Here is a 23,782-nt window from a genome sequence, read left to right as displayed (position 1 = left end):
TATGATGCATATTTTTGGAATTTATTCTATCTTCTTATATTTCGTAAATAACATGATGTAAAAGCATTGTCCTTCTGTGGGTAGTTACATCAACAATAAAATATAAAGGCACATGCAAATGCACAGAAATTATTTAGTGTTCATTCCTCAAACTTGCTAGGGCACAATACGTGTGTAGAATGTGCAGATTGGGGCTTTTGGAGATGCCATGAAGCTGTAGGCTTTTAGGTATATATGTGTTTTTATGTTGAGAGGAGGGGCACATTCACTGGCCATTTCTACACTGACTGTTCTGAGAGACTCCAAGACTAATGTTATACTACATCTGAATATCCCTCAAGAGAAAAAGAAAAAAGGAACAACAAAACATTACTAAAAAAAAACAACAACAACAAAGATTTGTTTACACAAAGTAACAAAATAAAAAACTCAAGTAAAATTCTATATATATATGACCTGGAACAGTAGTGATAACAGTACATTAAAGAAACAGGGCAGTAGACAGATGATCTGCCGTATTGTGCAAAAAATATTTGTAGAAAAAACTGCATAACCATTCTCTCTCTACAAATGAGTCAGGGGTGAATGACGGGACAAACCTCTGCAAAACTCAATGGAACACCACAACAGAGAAGATAAATGTCACCCTACTCACAATCTACAAAATCTTTGTATATGTATTTTTGGTCACGTGTGCAAAAAAAAAAATTATATATATATATATGTATAGATACATATTTGTTTACAAAAATGAAAGAGAAAAAAAATGTGGACTGCCATGGCCCCTTAAAATGTGTATTGTACTAACAAATTTTAACAGACTGGATTTACATTTAACAAAAATAGAAATGACAAGGACTCTATGACACTGTCTGTCACCATGTCGCATCCCCAATCTCCTTGAAAAAAGTACATGTCAAAGGGGTTGGGGGCCAGGAATGAATGTTTGTGGATATTATCTTTCCTCTAAAGATTTATCCGATTCCGGTATTCAAGCAAGCACTCGTTTAGCCTGAAGCTCCAACTCGGCAGCTCTCTTCAATGCCACATCCACAAGAAGCTGGAAGCCACTGAAGTCCTGTGCTGTCAGGTCAGGGGGGGTAGGTGGTGGGGTGTTGAATTCCGTGCCCAGTCCTGTTCCTGAGGGGTAGCTGAAGACTGCTAAGTCTGTGGTCCCATCAACCTTTGGACCTGTAGCAGTGATGGTAGTATGGCAAATGACAGAGGGACGGGCCAGAGTGGGTGAAGGTGGCATTGTGGGTGATGCAGTTTTTCTGGAAATACTGGTGGAGATCATGATGTCTGGGCAAGCAGGTGAGCCAGGTTCATAGCTATCATGTTTAGGTGAGTGTAAGCGGTCACTCATGCTTTCAGGTGTCTTGCTGGCACGGCGTGAAATGGTAAACTGGTTTGGGTCTTTACCGTCCTTCCTTAGCATATCTGGCAAGAGTCTTCGACGGGCATTTATGAACCAGTTACACACCTGAAATGGTACACAACATGTTAGATTATGTAGATGAAAGTATTCAGCCATTTAAGGTTTAAGGTCTAACAATATACAAAATGTGCTAAGAATTGTGAGATTTGGAAATTCATTCATTCATTCATTCATTCATTCATTCATTTTCTACCACTTATCCGAACTTCTCTGGTCACGGGGAGCCTGTGCCTGTCTCAGGCATCACCGGGCATCAAGGCAGGATACACCCTGGACAGAATGCCAGCCCATTGCAGGGCACACACACACTCTCACTCACATTCACTCACACACTACGGACAATTTTCCAGAGATGCCAATCAACCTACCATGCATGTCTTTAGACCGGGGGTCTTTTGATTTTGATTTCCAACTTCTCAGGTTCACCGTGGCACTTTAGTTAATCAAGTCATCTTTTTAATGTACAGGATTCATTTTGTGCAGCTTCCTTAAAGTTTTAGTTTTCCAAAGTCTATAATCAAGTTATTAAACTTGACTTACCCTCTGTGTCTCCAAAAAAAAAAGCCCATATGATTTTGCAACTATCCAAACTCTGATAACGTGTGTGTGTGCGTAATGTTATTGTCTCTATTGTTTTGCAGACAGCTGTCTGAGTGTGGGGGAATTCCTAATTACTAGTCCCTCTCAATCTCAATGAGGGGGGTGTGGGGAGATGGTAATGCCACAGATCTTTTCAAAACCCCTCCCCCATGCATGAGTTAAGTTAAAACAGACTATTGCTAGCCTGTAAAGCATGATTACTGATCAAAAACACTGAATCTGCTGTAATCCCCTTACATACTGAAAACACTCTAATCCTGTTTTATTTCAAATTCTTCTTAAATGAATCTTAGCAGTCAAGTCAAAAGTAGAGAGCATTCATTTAAAAATGAAATGTGTAGACTAAACTTCACTTATTCTTTTGTGCAAGATTAGTTTGTGCAATACATCAGCTGACAAAGATCTTTATTTTGTGTGAACTGGCTGCTAGTCACTGCTTACAACAATTTATTTATTTACCTGAAGTGTGGAAAGATGAGTCTCTTTTGATAGCAGTGCTTTTTCCTGTTCTGAAGGGTAGGCATTATACCGGTGTTCGTAAAGCCAATCTCTGAGAATCTGTACAGATTCTTTAGGCAGGTTGCCTCTTCGTTTTCTTTTGGCTGCAGGTCCACGACTCGATGAAAGATCGAGAGGCAAATCAATGTTATCCTCATCTTCTGTCTCACTGCCAGAAGTGGCCAACATACCTAAAAAGCACAAAGAGAACAAGTCCCACCAATTAACTTCATGCAAAATTATTAATAGAGATAAATCAAAAATTCTGTTTTCAACATTCAACTTCTTGTGCTGCACAATCAATGTGTAAAAAGGGTGTATGCTGCTGCTTGAGGAATTTGCGCATATTAATGAAAAACTACATCTTTGTACAATGCAACGAATTAAGCAAATAGTAATAGTAATTGGGGAAGTCGTTGCCTAATGTTAGAGAAGGTGTGGGTTCGAGTCTCGGGCTGGAAATACCACGACTAGAGGTGCCCTTGAGCAAGTCACCGGACCCCCCAACTGCTCCCCGGGCGCCGCAGCATAAATGGCTGCCCACTGCTCCGGGTGCGTGTTCACGTTGTGTGTGCACTTTGGATGGGTTAAATGCAGAGAACAAATTCTGAGTATTGGTCAGCATACTTAGCCGTATGTCATGTCACTTTAATGATGATTCAGCTTGTGGTGGTAAACACAAGTTAGTAAGACAAAAAACTACTAGTTGTCATCCCTTCCTCCCAGAGACACTTCCCCCCAATCCTAGTACATACTACGTACGACTCCAAAATCACTTTAAAACACCCAAACACTACACATCTGCATGGTTATGTGCAAGCAGAGCTGATCTGCCACATGCATGAGTGCAATTAAACAATTTCAAAACTTGTACAGGCTTCGCACACTGAAGATGTGATGAATACACTCTGGCCATGTTACTGACACTACTGATTGATACTAGTGATACTAGTGTACTAGAAAATAAAGTAAATACTAGTAAAATCAGATTTCACACAAAGTGCATTCTGATGTTGGCCTTAAGAAAACAAAATACTACTTTTTTATTGGAACAGCAATTCAATATATGCGAAGCAAGACATTATACCACATTGTATAAGTTAGGAAAACAGTGTTTCTGGTCTTTGGCTGGCACGTTTATTAGTCGTGTTAGACCATGGGGGAAGGGGGGACGGGGGGGGACCTGTTGCAAATCTCAGCTGAACAAAAGAATGTGGCTTTACACACTTTAAACCATACACCCCCACACACTTTTTTTAAGGGTGGGGGATTAAAATGTCATACTATTGTTGTTCGATATGTTTTCGTTAAAACTTGTACAAATATTACGTTAAAACCGAGAAGCCCGATGTGTCTATTGTGTGTGAGCACGAGGTCGGACATGCGAAAGCGCGCCCGGAGGCAACAAACTACTCAACAAAGGACTTCGGAATTAACAAAAAATGATCATTAAATAAATTATAATCGTATTACGCTTTACTGCCTTCTTTAAATTATTTCAAACCGAAGTAGCTTTTCCGCTATAGAAATTATTTATTAACTTTCGCCCAAATCCCTAAGAAGAAAAAAAACAAAGACTTCAAAACCATCATTATGAAGCGACTCACAGAACGACGGGCTGCAAAACTTAACAGTTCGAAACACAATCATTAGTTTGCAGATGAGCTTGTTAAATATTACATGTGTAACACAAAGGTGGAAGCGGGTGATTGTGACAGAAGCCACAGCACATGGGAAAGGAAAAACGAGCTGTTTGGTCTGAAACGGAAACAATAGCGAACACAAGGCGCCGGGAAGAAAAGCCAAACTGACGCTTTTTACTGTGTCTTATGTTTATGTCCCCACACTTTATACACGTTAACCTACAGCTCAGGTTTAATGGAAAATAAAACATACCCTTTTTAGTCTTCATAACCGTAAAATAAATCCCTGTTCACGTCCTGTTGTGGTCTGGTGTCGAATTTATTCCTTAAGGTTTACGTGTTAAATCCTCAGACGTGTGGATTCACTAATGTTTCAGTCCGGTGGAGTAAAGTGCTGGTATTCAGCTGTGAGAAGGCTGACACCTTGTCAACAACATGGGACAATGTGTTCCTCGGGTGTGCTTTAGCCTGTGTGTGTGTGTGTGATCATGAAGCTGGGTGACAGCTATCTTTGACAGCTGCGTTACTCTCAGCAGCCACCCGAAGGTTCCGCCCTCCGAACGGACAAAAACTGTTCATCATCCGCGCGGAAAATGAGGGATGAAAGAAACAAGTGAGGGATGAAATACTTGTAAAGTTTTTTTTTTTAAAGCAAATTAATGATGTATATTAATGGATGATTAACGTTCGTTCATGAGGTCTGCTTTTGTGTTAAAGTCTTACTTAATTTACTAATAAAGCATTGGTTATGAGCTCTTAAAGAAATCTTTCCGTTAAACATAAACATTAATAATCGAGCGCCGTTTGAGACACATTTGGTCTTGTACCCGACTGAAAGTCTGTTGTTTTACAGCCCACTCTGTGTGTACTCACTTCCTGTTACAACGCAAAATCAAGCCAAAAGCCCGGTCTATTTCCCTTCAGTGTGACTGGCGAATGAACCAATGGACGTGTGAGTCTGGAATGACTGATTTTTACCTAGAATCCTGGAAGCCCCGCCCCTTTCCAGTAATACTTTTGTGATTTGTGATCTCGCTTGAACATCTGTAGAAGTTTTTGATTTAGCTAACCTTCGGCACGAATAAAACGTACAAGATTTATTAGGGATTAGAGATTTTATTATTGCGATAATGCTTAAAAAAACCCCTGCGTATTCAGTTTTTGGCTGTAGAAGAAAAAGGCGGGGGGCACGGTGGCTTAGTGGGTAGCACGTTCGCCTCACACCTCCAGGCTCGGGGTTCGATTCCCATCTCCGGTGTGTGTGTGTGTGTGTGTGTGTGTGTGTGTGTGTGTGTGTGTGTGTATGTGTGTGCGTGCGCGCGTGTGTGTGTGTATGTGTGTGCGTGCGCGCGTGTGCGTGTGTCCCGCGATGGGTTGGCACTCCGTCCAGGGTGTATCCTGCCTTAACGCCTGAGATAGGCACAGGCTCCCCGTGACCCGAGGTAGTTCGGATAAAGCGGTAGAAAATGAGTGAGAGTGAGAAGAAAAAAGGCTTTAAAATTAAAAGTAACAATTTGCAAAAATATCTAACTGAATGAATGAATACAATAATAATGACACTAATAATACGTAATAAAATGCTGCTTGTTTCCTTTGTGCATCAGTCAAAGCTCAACATGTTCAAAACAAATGTACTCAAAAACCTAAAAGTGGGTCTCTGGGAAAAAGCTTAAATGTCTAGTGTAGTAAACTTGGATAAACTACACTACATGCTTCTTGATTGTTTTATATCACCACAAATCAACTGAATATTCCCAGCTAATTAGCAGCTAAGCAAGTCAATCTTAAGTGTGATCATGCACACCAGGGAAATTTCAACTTTGATAATGTGATTTCCATGCTGGTCTTACTTCTAAATGCTCCTTTAAATTAGATGTTGAGTCTTTTGTTGAAGGCATCATCATCACGGCTGGGAGGCATAGTTTGCATGGTACTGTGTTATTGTTATTTTTATTTTATTTTATTTGCTCCTTTAAAAAATAATAAAAAATATACATATCAGTAAATTTCCAAATAGGCATCATTGTGATAAACAGCCATTTTTATGTGACTCTAAAGAAGAATGATTAGAGACAGATTTCATTTGTGTCTAAGCTGTCAAACAACATTTAGCTGTTCAAATTTAAATTTAGTCACATACATAAACATTTGTTTTCATATGAAAAAAAGTAATCCTGATTGTATTCACATTTGGAACAACATTTGCATTCCATGTATTCTTTTACTCCCTTGTTGCCAGTTCATTGGATGTCATTTGTAACCCGGTCTTCATCAGTGATCAATTGAAGACTTTGGCAGGAAGGAATTAGTGCTGGGTCTGTGGTGAACTTGTGCTGAACTATTAGTTCCTCAGAAACTCCTGGTTCCTTAATTATACTCAACTACAAACTGTTGAAGAAATAACATTATTTATATTATTTACTGTCCAGTGTCACTCAAATGAAGATCATGTTACCTTCTGAGTCTGTTTCCTCTCAGGGTTTCTTCTGAATATCTTCCCAGGGAGTTTTTTCTCATCACCATCACCCCAGGCTTGTCATTATAGATAGATGTTAGATTAGAGATAAATAGTAACATAATTTATGATTATTGTTTCTATAATAATGTAAAACTGCTTTGAGACATTGTGAATTGTCAAAAGTGGTACAAAAATAAATTGAATTGAATTTATTTTAGCAAGTAGCCTCACAAGACCTGCATGACTTGGAGATGCCCCAATCCAACCATCTAGCAATTATAGTTTGGCCCTTGCTCAAATGTTAAAGAAACTTATGTTGTCTGTGTTGACTGCACTGTAACACCAAGAACTATCCTGTTATCCCAATAACAAGCCATATAACAAAGGATATCAAGGCCACCCTGCGAAGAAGAGGGCATTCAGGGGGGGGAGATAGAGAGGAGGTGAAGAAAGCACAGAGCAAAACCTAATGAGGCCAAAGACACATACAGAGGAAGCTGGAGGGGAAGATGCAGGAGAACAATCTAAGAAAGGTATGGAGTGGAATAAGGACCATCACAGGTTTTCAAAGGTCCAACAGTGTTGATTGTGGTGTCGATAGGGCCAACAAACTTGATAATGTCCCTACTCATCCCTCAGAACACCTCTGTTTGCCCACAATCATCTTCCACCTCACAGACCCCCTGCCTGCCTGCTTACGGACCTTCTTCACCCCTCTACAACTCTCCCATTCCCTCCCCCAGGGGCGATTCTAGGGTCAGAGCTTTAGGGGTGCTGAGCACCCAATGAGCCCCACTGTCACCACTTTTCTTTTCACACAAAAACAAAAAATATGTCTATTGTAAAATAACTATTATTTTAACATTGTTTCAAGTAACTGCAAAAACCAGATGTTTTTTTTCTTTTTTGAGACCTTTTCAGAACACCAGCTTAATTGTGAGAGTTCACACAGACAGCCCCCTGTAACAAACGCAAAACCTTCTTCACTCAGTTTTCCTGACCTTTTGCATCAACAGTCATCAGATTGGTTAGATCAGATTTTATGGTTAGATCAATGACTATTGTCATTGAACAAAGTAACAGGTACTTGGACAACAAAATGTAATTCATCTTCTGTCATTTATTTACAAATGGCCATCTATCAAATTAACGATAAACTTTAACAACAGAAACACACGTATGTGCTACACAGGTACGCAGTTTATTTGTCGCGCTGCTGTTTTTGTTTCACGCTCTAGCAGTTAATACACAACTGCATGCGTCTTGCGGAAGAACATTGTAACCGGCGCTACTTCTCTCTGTTTATGACTATGGACGAGTCACTCAGGTCCTGTGCTACTCCACAGCGGCGGCGACCCGCTGGACTAAAGTAGTCCGAAAATGTTTTTATTTTCATTTTTAACACATACATTTTAAACCAGAAACTACAGAGTATGTTTCAAATTTTAACTTTTTAAAAGATGAACAAAAATTTTAGAATAACAACATTTCCCCAAGTTTTAGGGGTGCTGGGCTCCTTTTTAGGGGTGCTGAAGCTCCCCTAAAAAGGGGCTAGCCTCGCCTATGCCCTCCCCCCTCTGTGCCGTTCACACCTTGCCATATCAGAAGACAGCCGAGGAAGCTTCATTGTGCCACCCAGCTCTGTGGTGTGCTTCGCAATGTCTTCAGCATGAGCCTGAGATTGCCGAAGGTCCCTCTGTTATGGAAAAAGTCCTGCCGGAAACACCTAGTAGTCCGGAAACACCTAGTACTGCAGGCAAAGGTTCCCTCTGGTGGCGGTCGGGGGACGAGGCAGGTGCTTCAGCCATGACACCTGGAGAGGGTGGCAAGCGCTGTATGAGTCATGTTCTTTGATTTCTCCAGTGCCTTTAACACCATTCGTCCACCTCTACTGGGTGAAAAGTTGTCAGCGATGCAAGTGTTTGCTCTTCTCGTGTCCTGGATTGTTAACTACTTGACTGGCAGACCACAGTATGTACACTGGCAGAACTGTGTGTGTCAGACAGAGTGGTGTGCAACACTGGTGCTCCACAGGGGACTGTTTTGTTTAATTTCCTCTTCGCCCTGTACACTGCAGACTTTAGTTACTGTACTGAATTCGGCCATCTTCAGAAATTTTCTGTAGCTATAGTGGTGATGAGAACCCTGGTTTATATCAGTGCCTAATTGAGAAAAAAAGAGATCTTTTATTGACTGCCATTTACAACATTTTTAACATAAACCTTTAGCATTGCTACCCGCAACTTATCCCAGAGAGAGAGAGAGAGAGAGAGAGAGAGGAGCTCTTTCCTCCCCATCTTTTTTGCATGTTTCTAAGTTGCCTATTTTTATTTAAAGTTGACCTTTTTTTAAGATGCATCCATTCATTTTAAGTTGACTTCTTTTTTAAAATATAATTCTTTTATTTTAAGTTTACCTTGTTTTTAAAGTGCATTTTTTCAACTCCAAATGGCACCACAAGATTGTGTATCTCACTCCTCTGTATTCTGTGAAATATTGTTAAATAGGGAATGCAGCATCTAGATATTAATATCTAGATGACATGCCCAAGTGATCCCATTCCATATTGAAAGTAAAATATGATTAGAGATCTACAACACCATATGTTGCCAAAGCCATCACATTTTAATTTACTAACAGTAAAGCAGATCATCTAACAGTACAAGATTCAAAAATCACAGTGAAAGGGTATTGCAGTTAACAATAAAAACAACTCATTCACATTCAATTTATTTGTATATCAAATTCAATGTATTTGTGTGTGTGTATACATACATATATATATATATATAATATAAAATATATGAAAAATAAATGAATATATACAATTAAAGTCTAAAATCAATTTAAAAAATATTATATATCTCTCCCTATCCCTAATGAGCAAGCCGGAGGTGATGGCAGCAAGGAAAAACGGCAGCAAGGGGAACCCATCATCATACACTTAAATACAGTAGACAATGTGAGTGTAGATAATGTGAATGTAAATAATGTCCTTTCAACAACAGTTTATAATAGTGCAACTGAGAGCTCCAGAGGAACTAATGGGTCATCGCAAGCTCAGAGTTCACCACAGACCTGATTGCTGATAAAGACCAGACCATACAGCAACAATAACAAATATGATAATACAGTTAATACATGATAATTCAACTTGTGCAGTTAGTGTGTACTGATCAAATAACAAAAGCCAAAGTGTTAATAATTTGACATTGTCAAAGTGATGGTTGTGCCTGAACTAAAAATACTAATACAGCATTGTATCTCATGTTGATGATAACATCTGATCTCTGAACCCTGTTACAATCTTGATTGTATTATTGTCTGTACTCTGTGTCATTCATGTTATGTTGATGGTGGGATTGGTCTTGTCTCCTTCTCTTTCAGGTCCAGCCCAGCCCATGTCACTTTCCTGCTTCCAGCTGGCCACTGGGAGAGTTTTGTTTTGGGAGTCATTAGATGTACCCTCAAACTAATGGACTGGTAAAGGCAATTTAATAGTTTTTATTGTAGACTGAAGATATTTGTGTTTTATCTCCTACAAGGAATATGATACGTAAGGATTTCAGGTTTTATTTCTAGTATTTATATGTAGATGTTTTAAATGACATGGAGCATAGCACATTTTTATAAACACTTAATGACAGATGTGTTACTCCTGATGTCTCCTGTTAAATTGTATGTTTAACCAATAAATATCTCTGAAAATTTCCAATAACAATTTTTAGCATGTACACCACCTTTGGGCATAGCCAATACAAAAATGTGGAATATAGTAAAAAAAAAAAGAAACTGTTGGTGGTTGTGCAGTTTCAACAGACAGCAAACTGGTTAGCCAAGAGAAAACAAGAACAACTGATGATAGGAACATTGTAAGAGCAATTAAGAAAATCCCCAAAGCAACAGTCAGTGACATGACCTAATTTATTAAGGGATAGGTGTGAATGTAAATATAAAGCAGAAATATAGAGGCCAGACCAAAAGATGCAATCCACTCCTCAGCAGTAAGAAGTGGAAGGCCAGATTGGAATTCACAAAGAAATACAGGTACAAGCCAAAAAGAATCTGATCATCTAAAACATACTAGCTCATCTGTGAAACATGGTGGAGGTAGTGTCATGTACTGGGCTTGCATGACTGCTTCTGAAATGGGCTCACTTAGCAACATAAAATCAGATAAACTTTTTATGGAACAGAAGAATTTAAATATGCAACAAGTCAATGATCCAAAATACACAAAACACAACAATGGACTTTAGTAGAGGGAAATCTAAGCTTTTTGACTGGCCAGTAGTTTCAGATGGAACTGTATTTTAATCATCTCAATGGCTTATTTTAATTTTACATTCTCACACAAAATATCTTTATTGCCACTAGATGTCTCCTCATCCTTTTACATGATCTAAACCCAACAAGGCAGAGTAGAACTTCAAGTTGCCATTGAGATGTTGGCTTCATTTGGTGTTCCTTTAATAAATAGATTATATGCAGTATGAAATAAGTAATAGAAAAACATAAAAGTATTTTCTGATTATTTTTGCACCATGCATTTCACATGTGCAAACTTACTTTTAAAACACAGTCACTGCAAAGTATTGTCCAGTATTTATCCGCCTGACATACCAAAAACCTGTGGTTGACCAGATTTCTGCGTTTTGCAATGTTTGATAACTTGTCTTTTTTAAGTAACATATATATATAGCTGATACAGATAGAGAGCCTTGCAGAAATTCTCAGATGATGGTGTGCTGGTTGGTTGCATATCCTCAGTGTGCCCAAGACCAAAGAGAAGGTAGTTTACTTCAGAATATTGAAGTTGTTAACACCTACAAATACAAGGTGTTTATATTTAGAATTGTATAAAAATACATGTGGCGTCCACCCTGACAACATCCTGGAGTGTAAATCCAACGCAGGGCTATATACAGGAAAGAATGCGCCAACATTATTTTCTGAAAAGCTCAGGTTTCTCTAATGTTTATATCTTTATTTGAAGACTTTTGTAGGATTGAGTTAGTTTTGGGTCTGTCGTTAACTCAAAGTTTGTGCTGACCCATTAGTTCCTCAGAAGCTCTCGGTTGCACTATTATAAACTGAGGTAGAAAGGACATTATTTACATTCACATTATTTACTATCCGGTATCACCCAAATGAGGATGGGTTCCCTTCTGAGTCTGGTTCTTCTCAAGGTTTCTTCCTCATGTCATCTCAGGGATGTTTTCCTTGCCACCATTGCCTCTGGCTAGCTCATTAGGGATAGATGTAAGAGATATATAGTAACTTAATTTTAAATTTCTGTATCTTTGTCATTTCTGTTACTGGCTGATCAGGGTTGTGTCTATTTGCTGGTGTTTCATGATCTTAGTGCAGCTTTTGATACCACTGACCATGCTATTTTACTTGAAAGGCTAGAACATGTTGACTCAGGTCTTATTTGACTGATCGCTATCAGTTTGTATATATAAATGGTGAATACTCTAAACAAACTAAGGTAATGATCGGTGTTCCATGCCCATTGTTTTTTTTCCTTTTATATGCTACCCCTTGGTGCAATTATTTGTGAACATGGTATTAGCTTCCACTGTTATGCTGATGACATGCAGCTATATGTTTCAGCTAAGTCAGATGAGAGTCACCAGCATAATTCCTAACACCAGACTGATTCCTCTCAAGGTTTCTTCCTTATATCATCTCAGGGAGTCTTTACTTGCCACCATCACTTCTGGCTTGCTCATTATTGAAAGATTTTAGAGCTATATAGTATTTTAAATTTTAAATTAACATTTTAAATAAATTTTACATTTTATTTATTTATTTGTATCCTTATTTTTATTTACTTTTATTGATTTTTTTCTCTTTCCATACTTCTGTAAATCTGCTTTAAGACCATGTGAATTGTAAAATCTGCTATACAATAAATTGATCTGAATAAATTGAATTGAACTCAATTGAAAATGCGTGAGATCTTCTACAAGTGTGTTGTTGTACTGTTGTTAAACTGATAAAGAAGACTGGCAAAGAAGACACAAAAATACTGCATCCCTTAAATGCCCGATTGATCAAACAGCTAAACTACCTTCAGTAAAAGACAAATTCAGCTCTGCTGACTGTTAGAAGTGCCTTGTTAAAAGTTTGTTGAAAGTGCCTAACAAACTTTTCTTGTTGGTTATTGTGTTTTTTTAATTTAATGATTTAAAGCTAGTTCACAGTTGTGGATTATCAGGATGAATATTAATGTCTCCAACAATACTGATTTGTCTAAAAAACAAACCTGTGGCTACTTTTACATTGGTATAAAACAGGCTGAATTTATGTCTAGGTTTTTGTGTGATGCCTAGATTATCAGGAGCTTTGACACCTCCTCTTACTGTATATAGCTGTCTCTGGGAAGCTATCTCCATTTAGTTCTACATACTCATTTGGTTTAATTAAAATTTCTGTTAAACACAGTACATTAAAATGCTGCTCAGTAAAAATAAACAGTTAATGCTTTAGTTGTACAAAATTTAATATTTAACAGTATCAGCTTTAGATCAAAAGTGCTGGCCGCACATTTAGTATGCTCTAATTTCATACAAGAATTCAATGCAAGAATTTCTACATTTTTGATTAGTTCAGGGAACGGACATCGATACTGTGAATCCTGTCGCTTGATTTAGCTTGCTTGTCTGATCATTGGCTCTGGACTTTCAACAGATTAACTTGGCCTGTTTAGAGGTTGTATACAGTGCTGCAAAAACCATGATCAGCACCTTCCTGATTTGGATGTACACCACCCCAGCACCTTGCCCACAAAAGTACTCAAATAAATGATCTATGAAGCCCACATTTCAGAACACCACCTGCACATCTAGCAGTTGACCAACCATAACCAGCTACACTGTATTGAAAAAAGTACACAAGTAAGTACAAGTAAAAATGTTTCACAATGTATTGTGTGTTGCTGCGCAACAGGACCCAATGCTCCTCGTGTAGTCTTATGAACTAAATCTATTGCTGTATGTGAATTTGATGAGGGAAGACTGACTCCATTTCACAGGGTAATACCAAAGTGGATGCTGCAGCGGAGGCAGATAAAGTAAGCTGCAGTCGCTACTGCCTCTGCCCAATACGTCTTTGGTAATTTAGCATGAGAGAGCATGGTTCTTGCTGCTTCAACTAAAGTGCGATTTTTTCTTTCTGCCACACCATTTTGCTGAGGTGTGTGAAGTACAGTTGTTTCATGATGAATACCTCGAGTCTTCAAGTATTCTTGAAATTCTTTAGATGTGTATTCTCCACGATTGTCCGTTTTTAGTCTTTTTCTCCACACTCATTAGAGAATGTTTTCTCAAATTCCTTGAATTTGTTAAGCACTTCACACTTCTGCCTCAAAGTATACTTTGCAACATCTGGAATAGTCATTGATAAAAGTCACAAAATACTTTGACACACCAATATACTCAGTCTGCATGGGACCACAGACGTCACTATGAACCAACTGGCTTGTGAGGCTTTCTAGACAGCTTGCCTTCAACGCAGGCTTCACAGAAGAGAACTACTTTTTCTGCAGAAAAGTCCATTCCATTCACCAGATTTTTAAGTTCCTTCAATTTGGTGGTGTGACCCAGTTGCTGGTGCCACACGCTGGCTGTTACTAATGCACTTGACACACAATGACAGTCAGAATTTCCCTCGACGTCCAGCTGATACAGCCCATCAGATCTGTGTGTTCCCATTCCTCGGAGATTTCCACTTTTACTGTGAATTTCCACTTTTACTGCGGATGTTTTACTGCGAGATTTTTTGAACTGCATCGTATTTCCTCTTCTAACAGCAGCTCCCACTGAGAAAAGATTCCCGGATAGCTTTGGAACATACAGCACATCAAACATTGCGATATTTTTGACATCTTCGACTTTGAATGTCATTCTCAGCTTAACATTACCAAGTCCTAGGGCATCAACCACTCTGCCGTCACCAAGTTTCACTGACTGTGGTTTTGGAAATTGCTGATAGTTTTGGAGAATTTCTTCATGACATGTCATATGCTTTGATGCTCCAGAGTCGATCAACCACTCGACCTGTTGTGTCACTTTATCCTGGTTAGTCTCTTTAGAGATAAAAGCACTCTCAGACGAAGCTTCTGAATGTTCACATGTTACGTTTTTTGCTTTGTGTGTTTTATTCCTTTGGATTTTATTCCTTTTTGTTTTACTTGGACAATCATGCTTGATATATCCCTCTTTCCCACAATTGTAACATCTCCACAAGTTTGATCTATCAGTTCTCATCATCTTGGAGTTGGACTGCATATCACCGCCAATCTGCGTTGACATCGCTGATGCACCACCGGACGCAGCACCGCCATAGTTACCATCAGCAGACATTTGTTTTTATTCTTCATTTATTAATACTTGCTGAACAAACTGTAGCGTTAAATTGTCCAACTTGGTTTCCAGAGCAGTGACAATTGTAGCATAGCTTGATGGAAAACTACCCAGCAGTGTTACAATCTGATCCTCCTCTTCAATCACAACACCTATCGCTCCTAGTTGGTCAGTTAATTCTTTCATTCGTTTCAAATGTTCCGTTATGCTTTCTCCTTCCTTCTTTCACATCTGAAGTACTTTTTCTTTAGAAACAGCTTATTTGCAAGAGTGTCTCTCTCAAAATGTCCTTTTAATGTATCCCACGCTTCTTTATGTGTCTTGCAGCTTGTTATCAGATATAACTGGGGTGTGCTCACATTTAGCACCAACACAGAAAACGCTTTCTGCTCTTGTCTGTGCATTTGCTCCCTCTGACACGTTGTTCGTCTCCGTCACCATGCCCCATAGTCCTTTTGCTTTCATCAAATGTTCCATTTGAAATTTCCAAGTTGCCCAGTTCTCTGGCCCACTCAGCTTTTCAATAAACAGTCTATCATCCATTGTGAATTCCACAACGCTGTTTATATCTCACAAAAATCCCGTGGAAAAGCAAACTTTTTAGCGAGAATCTGGGCCCATAATCTGTTGAAACTTTTCCGTGTGTTTATTATCCGCATGGAGAACAGGAAGTAACCAGGAAGTAACATAACAGCAGCGATACACTAAATGGCATAGTAGAACAGTGACACCTATTGGTAAATTACTATATTACAACAATTACATGCCCGACAAAAATACAAAGCCCAGACCCACTCTGACCTTCTCCACTTACAACCATCAACTCCTCCTGGCCCTCTTCCCCTGCCACTTCACATCAACATGCACTATCTATGAAGATGTGTGCCGGGTCTTCCAGAAACAGAAGGTCATGAAAGCATAAGACTCAGTCTTACAAACATATCTCAAAACCTGTACTAATCAGCGGTCACCCATCATCACACAGATCTTTAATACATCACTGGAGCAGTTGCCTCTGCCTCAGATGCTTTCTCATCATCCTTGTGCCTAAGCAACCCACGATCGCATGGCTAAATGACTACAGACCTGGTTCTGTGATGTCTGTGGCCATGAAGTCATTTGAGAGACTGGTGTTGGCCCATCTAAAGAACATCACTGGATCCTTGCTGGCTTCTTGCTGAACATTCATAATGTGAGCACTGTGACAGCTGTATAGTCATCCAGGTTTTTGGGCACTACCACCTCACAGGACCTGAAGTAGGAGACATATACACATATACACATAGACTCCATTGTCAAAAAAGTCCTTCCTCCGCCATCTGAGGAAGTTTGATCTACCACATGAGCTGATGATACAGTTTTACACAGCTGTGATTGAGTCAGTGTACATCCTTTGTACATCCATTACAGTCTGGTTTGGTTCAGCCACCAAATCAACTGTTGAAACAACTGAGAGGATTATTGGTGTGCCCCTGCCAGGTTTTGTACAACTGCAGGGTGAAAAAATGGGCAGGGAATATCATCAAAGTCCCCTCCCACTCTGGAATCAGTCTGTTTGCACTTCTGCCATCAGCTATGCACTAAAACATTTAGGCCCAAGATCCAGAGTCGATCGGCCCTATACGCTCACCACGCAAGTTGCGTAGGGCTCCACAAATTACTGAAGTCCCCACCTCCCCTGCCTCATTTTACAGAGCATGTTAATGTTTACTGTGTAGATGACAGTATGAAGCAGAGCCATTTTCATCTGGCCATGAAAAGAAAAAAGAGAAACAAAATGAGAGTGAAATGCGAGAAAATCAATCAGGTAAACTTGTGATCTCTTCAAGTTAGGCCTGTCTGTCACATATCAATTTATTGCGTGAACATTCACGTGAATAAACGCCCGTGTTTATAAACGGCAGCTCGATAATGGCGCGGCACATGCGTTCATGTGCATGTGTCATTTCATGCACGATTGCACGCACATATGAACGCATGTTCATGCTTTCCTGCAGCATCTGTGTGGGGACCAGTACAAAAAGTAGTGTGATAGCACTCCTAAATGACAATGTTTATAGTCTCTCAATCAAGGTTACAACAACGTTAATGCAATATTGAAACCAATGGATTTACATTGGAATGGGCATAATGCCAGGTCAATATGAATGCACATACCTCAGTACATAATAACCATCAGGGATCAAGTGTTGCTCTCATGCATACTATAAAACATAGTCATATGGTATAGCAAGCCATTTTAGCTTTTATACATACACAGGATATGGATTTTTGATAAAGAATTCAGTTTTCAATACTTAAAATGTAAATATTAAGAGTGTGATTTCTAGTAGTAACCATATTTTGATATCAGGAATTACATTTAAATTCAATTGCTAATATTCAACTCAATATTCAAACTTCAATTCTATTTAAAATATTCATATTCATTTAATTCTGTATTGTTTTACTCTTTGACCAAGAGATGGAGCAAACTTTTTTAAAAGGAGGGAGGTTTGTAGTGGGATCAGTGGGGTGTCAAGTGTGAATGTGTGGCAAATGGTTTACATGGCTCAGGGGTCAGGTAGGAGGGCCCCTTAGCAGAAGTTTCCCTAGGGCCCCAGTGAGGTCAGGATCGGCTCTGCCAAGAACAGTTTCTTTTCACAGGAAATATATCAATTTTGAACAGCCAGCACATCCAACATTAAACATCCCATCTGTTAAAGTGTAATATCTATTTAAATACATATTTATATTTTCTATGGTTATTAAAATGTTTAGTATACACAATTGTAATATACAGTACTTACTATGCACATCTGTATAGAACTCAGCTGCACCTTTGTATATTATTTAGATTTTTATCTTTTTACCCCTTTAGTCTACATTTTTTCTCAATTTTTTTTGTTTATGTATACACTATGTTTAGTGGAGCTCTTCGTGTATTTGCACACTTGATGAATTAAAACTTATTCTGATTCCGGTACGATAGTTGTAGCTATCAGTGGCCTGGGTTAGTGACAGGTTGAAAATGTCAGTGAAGACTTTGCTAGTTGGCCAAGCACATGCCCTGAGTATACAATACCAGCTCAGTACCATCTGCCAAATACACCTCTGTTGTGGTGAGTGATAATTGGATGATCAACTGTCTTGGAGTAAACATCTGTGGTGTGATGTTTGACACCTTAGTTGAAGTGAGGAAAGAACTTGAGCTCGTCTGGGAGGATTGCTGGTTGGAAGAGTCTGTATTGTAGGTTTGTGGTCAATGATAGACTGGATGCCTTTCACATGCATTCTACATTCCTCGACACTGGGGTCAGATACCTCTTTTTCACCAGAAAGAACAAGGTGCTGGTACAGAGCTAGTGCTGGTGCTGGTTCAAAGTTGGTTCCGCTGGCGAACCTTCTAAGAACCGGTTTGCCTTTCCATCGGTTAGAGAGCCATCACAGAGCCAAGTCTGACATCACTGTATACGTGTCACGTTATACAACAACGTTAGCACAGCAGCAGCAAACACAATATCAACAATGGCGGATGTAGCTTTACTGTTACTGCTCATGGCTTTGTGAAACCACATTAGCATCCAAACGAGGCGAATCCAACATGTACGTGCAGCTCCATGTAATCTGTATAAACGGAGGTTGAAATCGAGAAAGTACATAACATTATTTTATCATTAACACAGAAAAAAGTTAACTTTAGCATGTAGCTACCTACTATCATCTGTGCTGATAACTGATCATATTGCGGTAAAGTAAAAGTGTATTAAACTTTGGTATACTTAAGGTACATTATCAAATCCGCTAACAGTAGCCCCGTCCCCAGTCCCTGACACAAGTGGTTAAGTCTAGACCAGCAACATTTTGGTGCTACTTAAGAACCACTTTTCCTGGTTCAGAGCCGGTGCTTTGGCTGTCGAAAAAGAAAGAACCGATTCTAAATTAGGCTCTGGCTCCGAACCAGCACTTAAACTGCCTCAGTGGAAAAAGGGGCAAGAGTTGCTGTGGAAGTGCTCCTCGATGTTAAGTTTCTGTGCATGCTTAGCTTTCCTAATGTCTATTTTCAGGTTGGCCCTGGCTGTGCTATAGTCCTCTGCATCACCAAATTGAACAACATCTCTTGCTTTCAGCAGGTGGCAGACCTCAGTGTTCATTCACAGATTCTGATTAGGAAAGTATTTTACGTGTTTGACAGTAATGATGTTATCGATACATGTCTTGGCATGGTCCCGTACAGTGAATGTTCTAAATAGGCATGCCTAAATAGACAAGTCATTCAACACATCAGGAACAGGTGTGCAGAGGTGGGAGGAATAAACAATAGTGATGTGCGGATTGATACTAAAGTATCGATATTTACGATCTCAACGTCTCCTACTCTAGTATGGATTCTCATAGAAAAAGATCGATATTTAAACTCAGTATTTTGTAGTGAGTGTTTATGTTATCATAAGTAACTTGCTGTCACCAGAAAAGTCTAATTATATGCGGTTACGGGAAGGAACTACTCCTTCCGCCGGTCAGGTGTGTGTGTGTGCACTGCGGCTCTGTGACCGAGCCGGCCACCGCAGCCCTTTATTTTCCCACTATGAAGACTGCAGACTGAAGAGTGACTATGGCTGAGCACAAAAAAAGTCGTGTCTGGCTGTATTTTAGCTGTAAAGACAGTAGTGACGCTGTGTGTGATGTGTGTGGAAAGACAGTGAAATACAGTGGTAACACTACATACCTCGCTAAACATCTGAGGATAAGTAATAAGAGTGAATATGATGATATAACGAAACGGCGGTCTGAGGAGGAGGTCCAGGGTGAGAAGACGCAATGTGTTAGGGCAAGAAAGACTTCAATCAGTAAGTCATTTGGCAGAAGTAGTAGTAGTAGCCTTTATTGTCACTGGTCACAGGTACCGTGAAATTAGCCATCAACCTGTCCATACATACAATACATACAATATGACAAGGGGGGGGGACAGGACAGGAAGACAGCATATACATGAGGGAGGGGAGGAGAAAAAAAACAAAAGTGTGGGAACAGGAAAAACACCTCAGCAACGTAAGCACAAACAGTACGCCATAAACACACGACTTGCAACAGGGGAGGGGAGTGGGGGGTGGAGGTAATCCAGCACAGGCAAGCAGCCATCAGGTCCTGCAGCCTTTATCTTCGGCGCGTGTCACAGACCCGCTTGTCAGACTGGCGGTACAAAGCGGCGAAGGTGTGGGATGGGGAGTGGGGGGGTGAGTGCATATCTTTATATATGTGCGTGTGTGTGTGTGTGTGTGTGTGTATGTGTTTCCCTGGAGAGTCATTGCTCCCGGCATCAAATCTTGGTGTCTCAGTCCGCAAAATTGTCATAGTGATACACAGCAAGTTGCCATGGAGACAGCCTTGATCAGGTCCCAGACAGAGTCAACAATCAGCAGGTGTCTGTGGAAATGGGGGAAGGAATGCTAGAGTGTCTCGCTGCAGTGATCTTCCAGGGGAATTGTTGTTCCAGCAGCGGCCTTGGCCGAGGCCAGTGCTGGTTGAGGGGAGCTGAAAGCAGATAAGATTGGGATTGTTTGGTCTTGGGGCGAGTAGACGCATTCCAATTTACACGACTACTCTCTTAGTCCATTATGGTCTCCAAATCAATCCATTTCTCCAAAGTTCTCCATGGTGTTAACAGTATCCAAAGCAGTGAGCCTCATCTTGATGTTATCCATATTGCGGTTAATAGTCCCAGCTTCAGTGCTGACCGCTCTGCCCACTGCATCAATCATGACGGGCAGCCTTGGGAGGTTTTGGACAGCGGTCACCGTTTTCTGATTTCCTTGATAAAACAAGGCAATGACTAATCCAATCAGCAGAACTCCTGTTATCATGGTTCCGAATAGGTAGATATCTTCAATCTCCTCCACGGAAAGAGCCACCAGACACACGACTCGCCACCTCTCCCAAGCGTCCATCGTATAGCCAGCTGCGACAGGGCAGTCAGGTTCCCCCGAACCCAAGCTTCTCGTCGAGAAGATGGTGTCAATATTGTTGAGAGACCAGTTTATCAAATCCATGATGTTTTTTATTTGGAGAGCAGTGCGGAGAGAGTCTCTCAAAGTATAAGACAATAGATGAGACGAGAGGAGCAAAGCAGGGAATGTAAAGGGGAGGGAGAGGGAGAGAAAATGCGACCACCTTCGTTGAGAGCCAAAAGCGAAGAAAGAGGCAGAAGTTATCCAGGTTACAGAGAGTTAGAGTGATAGTCGCGTTATCACTGACTATGGGAAACTTTTTTAATGTTCAAGAGTTCCCCGGAATCCCAGCATTCTTACAACAAGCTAACAGAAAACAGTTTTTTCAAATACTAGTGAAACATGAAGTAAGCTATCCTAATGAAATAAATGCAACGAGTAGCTTTCCCATGGATATAGAATATTTTGTTTCAAAACAAATGTTTATGTTTATTGTAAAAAAAAATTGAGGTACTGATTTTCAAGGGTGCCTGATTTACATTTGTTGTTAAGAACAGCAAAAAGTGGATATGGAATATTTTGTGACAATGTTAAGAGTCAATTTTTTTTATTTGTGTGTAATTTTCAACCTGTTTTACAAGTCCTACTTTTTTGATTTACTTTAAACATATCATACTATCAATCACACTACACATAAAATACGTAAAAAGTATTGGTATCAGCAATACCAGACTGGGTATTACTTGGTATTGGATGGAATAGGAATTAAGTGGTATCGCACATCACTAGCAAACAAGGGCGGGGCAGACACGTGACACAGAACATAAACAAATGCACATGGCCAAAGTCCTGGCTGGATCCTGACAAAGAGAGGAATTCACTAGAGTAAATACAATGTCTGTACCACAAAATGTAGTTATATACATCAGGGGAAGTAGGGTTGCAGTTATTCAGGAGGATAAGCTGGATGCCACACAAAAATGTCTTTAACAAGCATACCTTATATTTCTCTCTCTCTCACTACACATGTTCTAGTGTTCTGAGACATGCCTGGTAGTAGCCCTAGCCACATAAAATGTAACTGTGCAACCTGGTGCAAACAGTGCAAGACAAGACAGACAGGACCGTGAAGGACAATACAAACGAATGTAACCAGGCAAGTGCCTACCAGTAGGGGGGGGGGGGTGTGGCAGGCCAATTATTCCTAATACTTTTTAAGTAGGCACTGGGAAGAGGCTTCAAAGTTTGGGCCTTGTTTTAAAAAGCACATGGGATTTAATGTGGCTTTGTTTGGCTGTGTCTGAATTTGCCCCAGATGAGATGAGATGCAGATGATTTAAGAAATGCTGACTGCATGTTGACAGCTGCTGATGTGAATAAATGCTCAAACATTGACTGATGGTTATATCTGCTATCTGCCAAAGAAGGTAAATGTGTTAATGTTAATGTAAATGTTAATTAAATTGATATTTGTGCAGTTGGTAACCGGGGTTTTAAATATTTAATGTTTTAAAACCAGTTTAGGATCGCCGTGCCGAAGACAAAGTGACCACTAGGGGATGAGCCAGAAACAAGCTTCGTTGCAGCTTTAAAGCATTAAATCCTCTAAAAACACGAAAAAACCTATTTACCTAGTAAAGTTTATACTCTCAAGATTTTCTTAAGCCCACACACAAAGCATAATGATTCATAGCCGTCATACTATTTGAAAAATGTTTTGGAGAAAACTGACCTAGGCGGCGCTAGAAAAGTTTTTCCCTTACCTTTAGATGCTTCCCTTTCTTCACTGGGGTAATATTTTCCAAAACAAATATTCCACAAAAATCCCCACAGGTCCAAGGAACTGGTTTGGTCGCCTCGCAAATATTCCGTTTGTGTTCCGAAAACTGGAAACAGTAGTGCGCCACCAACTTGTTTTTCGGCTCTAACCTCTCATTGGGGGTTTCAATTCTAAATGTACGTCATATTTATAGCCCAGGGCCTAACGAATCAAACAAGCCCTCACTTGAGCCAATCGGTGCTTGTATTGCAGAGATAGACGGCTGAGAAGCCAATGATGTCATGACATCATTTTTGGGAACCCGCCTTTGACTGACAATTACTCCTTCCAATAGCAATGAAATGGCTACACCTCTTTAGCCAATAAGGAGACGATTCCAACGGTATGCAACATGCCACGTCTCCGCAGCCTGAAGCTGCGTGAAAAAGGTGCGCAAAAGAATTATTGCGCAATCCTCGACCTTTTCAGTCTCACAGCTCAGGGTGTCAGGTTAGAGAGGCTCTGTGGGCCTCTTAAGGGCCTCCACATGCTAGGAAACTAGCTAATATAGCATCTTGGAGAGCTGGGACCAATCTTTAAGTTATTTACATAAATCATTTTATGTCTGTGTCTGTTTTAATAAAACTTTGTACCTTGAGTGACTTGAAGTGTTTCTCTTTCTACTAATTGAAGGAGAAGCCCGGTGGTACACAAGACGGACAAGACAGACAAGACAGTGCAGACAAAAGGTTACAAGACAATACACAAAATACAAAAAAGACAGTACACAAAAGACAGTAAACGACCGACCAATGTCAATACTGTATGTAAATACTGTAAGTTCAGACAATATTGCGTGCAGTAATACTAGAATGAACACAGTTTCTTAGCAGCAGGTCCCTGAGATAGTGTGTAAGATTGTGCAAAAACAGCAACAACTGAATTATTGTACAGTACGAGCAAAATGACTGAAATATTAGACAGTGTGTGCAAAGAGCAAAAAAGTAAAAGTGTGCAATACAGTGTGTAAACAGTTTTTAAACAGTAAGCATGTAAACAGTTTGATGAATGTAAGCAGTGTGTGTGTATG

General features: G+C 39.9%; 1 protein-coding gene across 4 annotated transcripts; it reads right to left on the bottom strand.

Moving 5' to 3' along the window:
* Window positions 1–22,751, bottom strand: tgif1 (TGFB-induced factor homeobox 1). Of its 4 annotated transcripts, none has more exons than XM_027154403.2 (3): window positions 22,697–22,751; window positions 2,498–2,727; window positions 1–1,483 (listed from the first exon to the last, which is right to left on the bottom strand). In XM_027154403.2, exons 2-3 carry the CDS (start codon window positions 2,723–2,725, stop codon window positions 992–994), a joined length of 720 nt encoding a protein of 239 aa, XP_027010204.1. In that variant the 5' UTR covers window positions 2,726–2,727; window positions 22,697–22,751; the 3' UTR covers window positions 1–991. The 4 variants fall into 4 exon arrangements, with proteins under 4 accessions (XP_027010204.1, XP_047667625.1, XP_027010171.1 ...); XM_047811669.1 differs by lacking the exon at window positions 22,697–22,751 and adding an exon at window positions 8,230–8,777; XM_027154370.2 differs by lacking the exon at window positions 22,697–22,751 and adding an exon at window positions 4,433–5,022.
* Between the last annotated feature and the right edge of the window lie 1,031 nt (window positions 22,752–23,782).

The sequence above is a fragment of the Tachysurus fulvidraco genome, chromosome 3 (assembly GCF_022655615.1).
Source record: "Tachysurus fulvidraco isolate hzauxx_2018 chromosome 3, HZAU_PFXX_2.0, whole genome shotgun sequence".
Taxonomy (NCBI): domain Eukaryota; kingdom Metazoa; phylum Chordata; class Actinopteri; order Siluriformes; family Bagridae; genus Tachysurus; species Tachysurus fulvidraco.
Note: the sequence above shows the minus strand (reverse complement) of the source record. Positions and strands in the feature narration are given on the sequence as shown.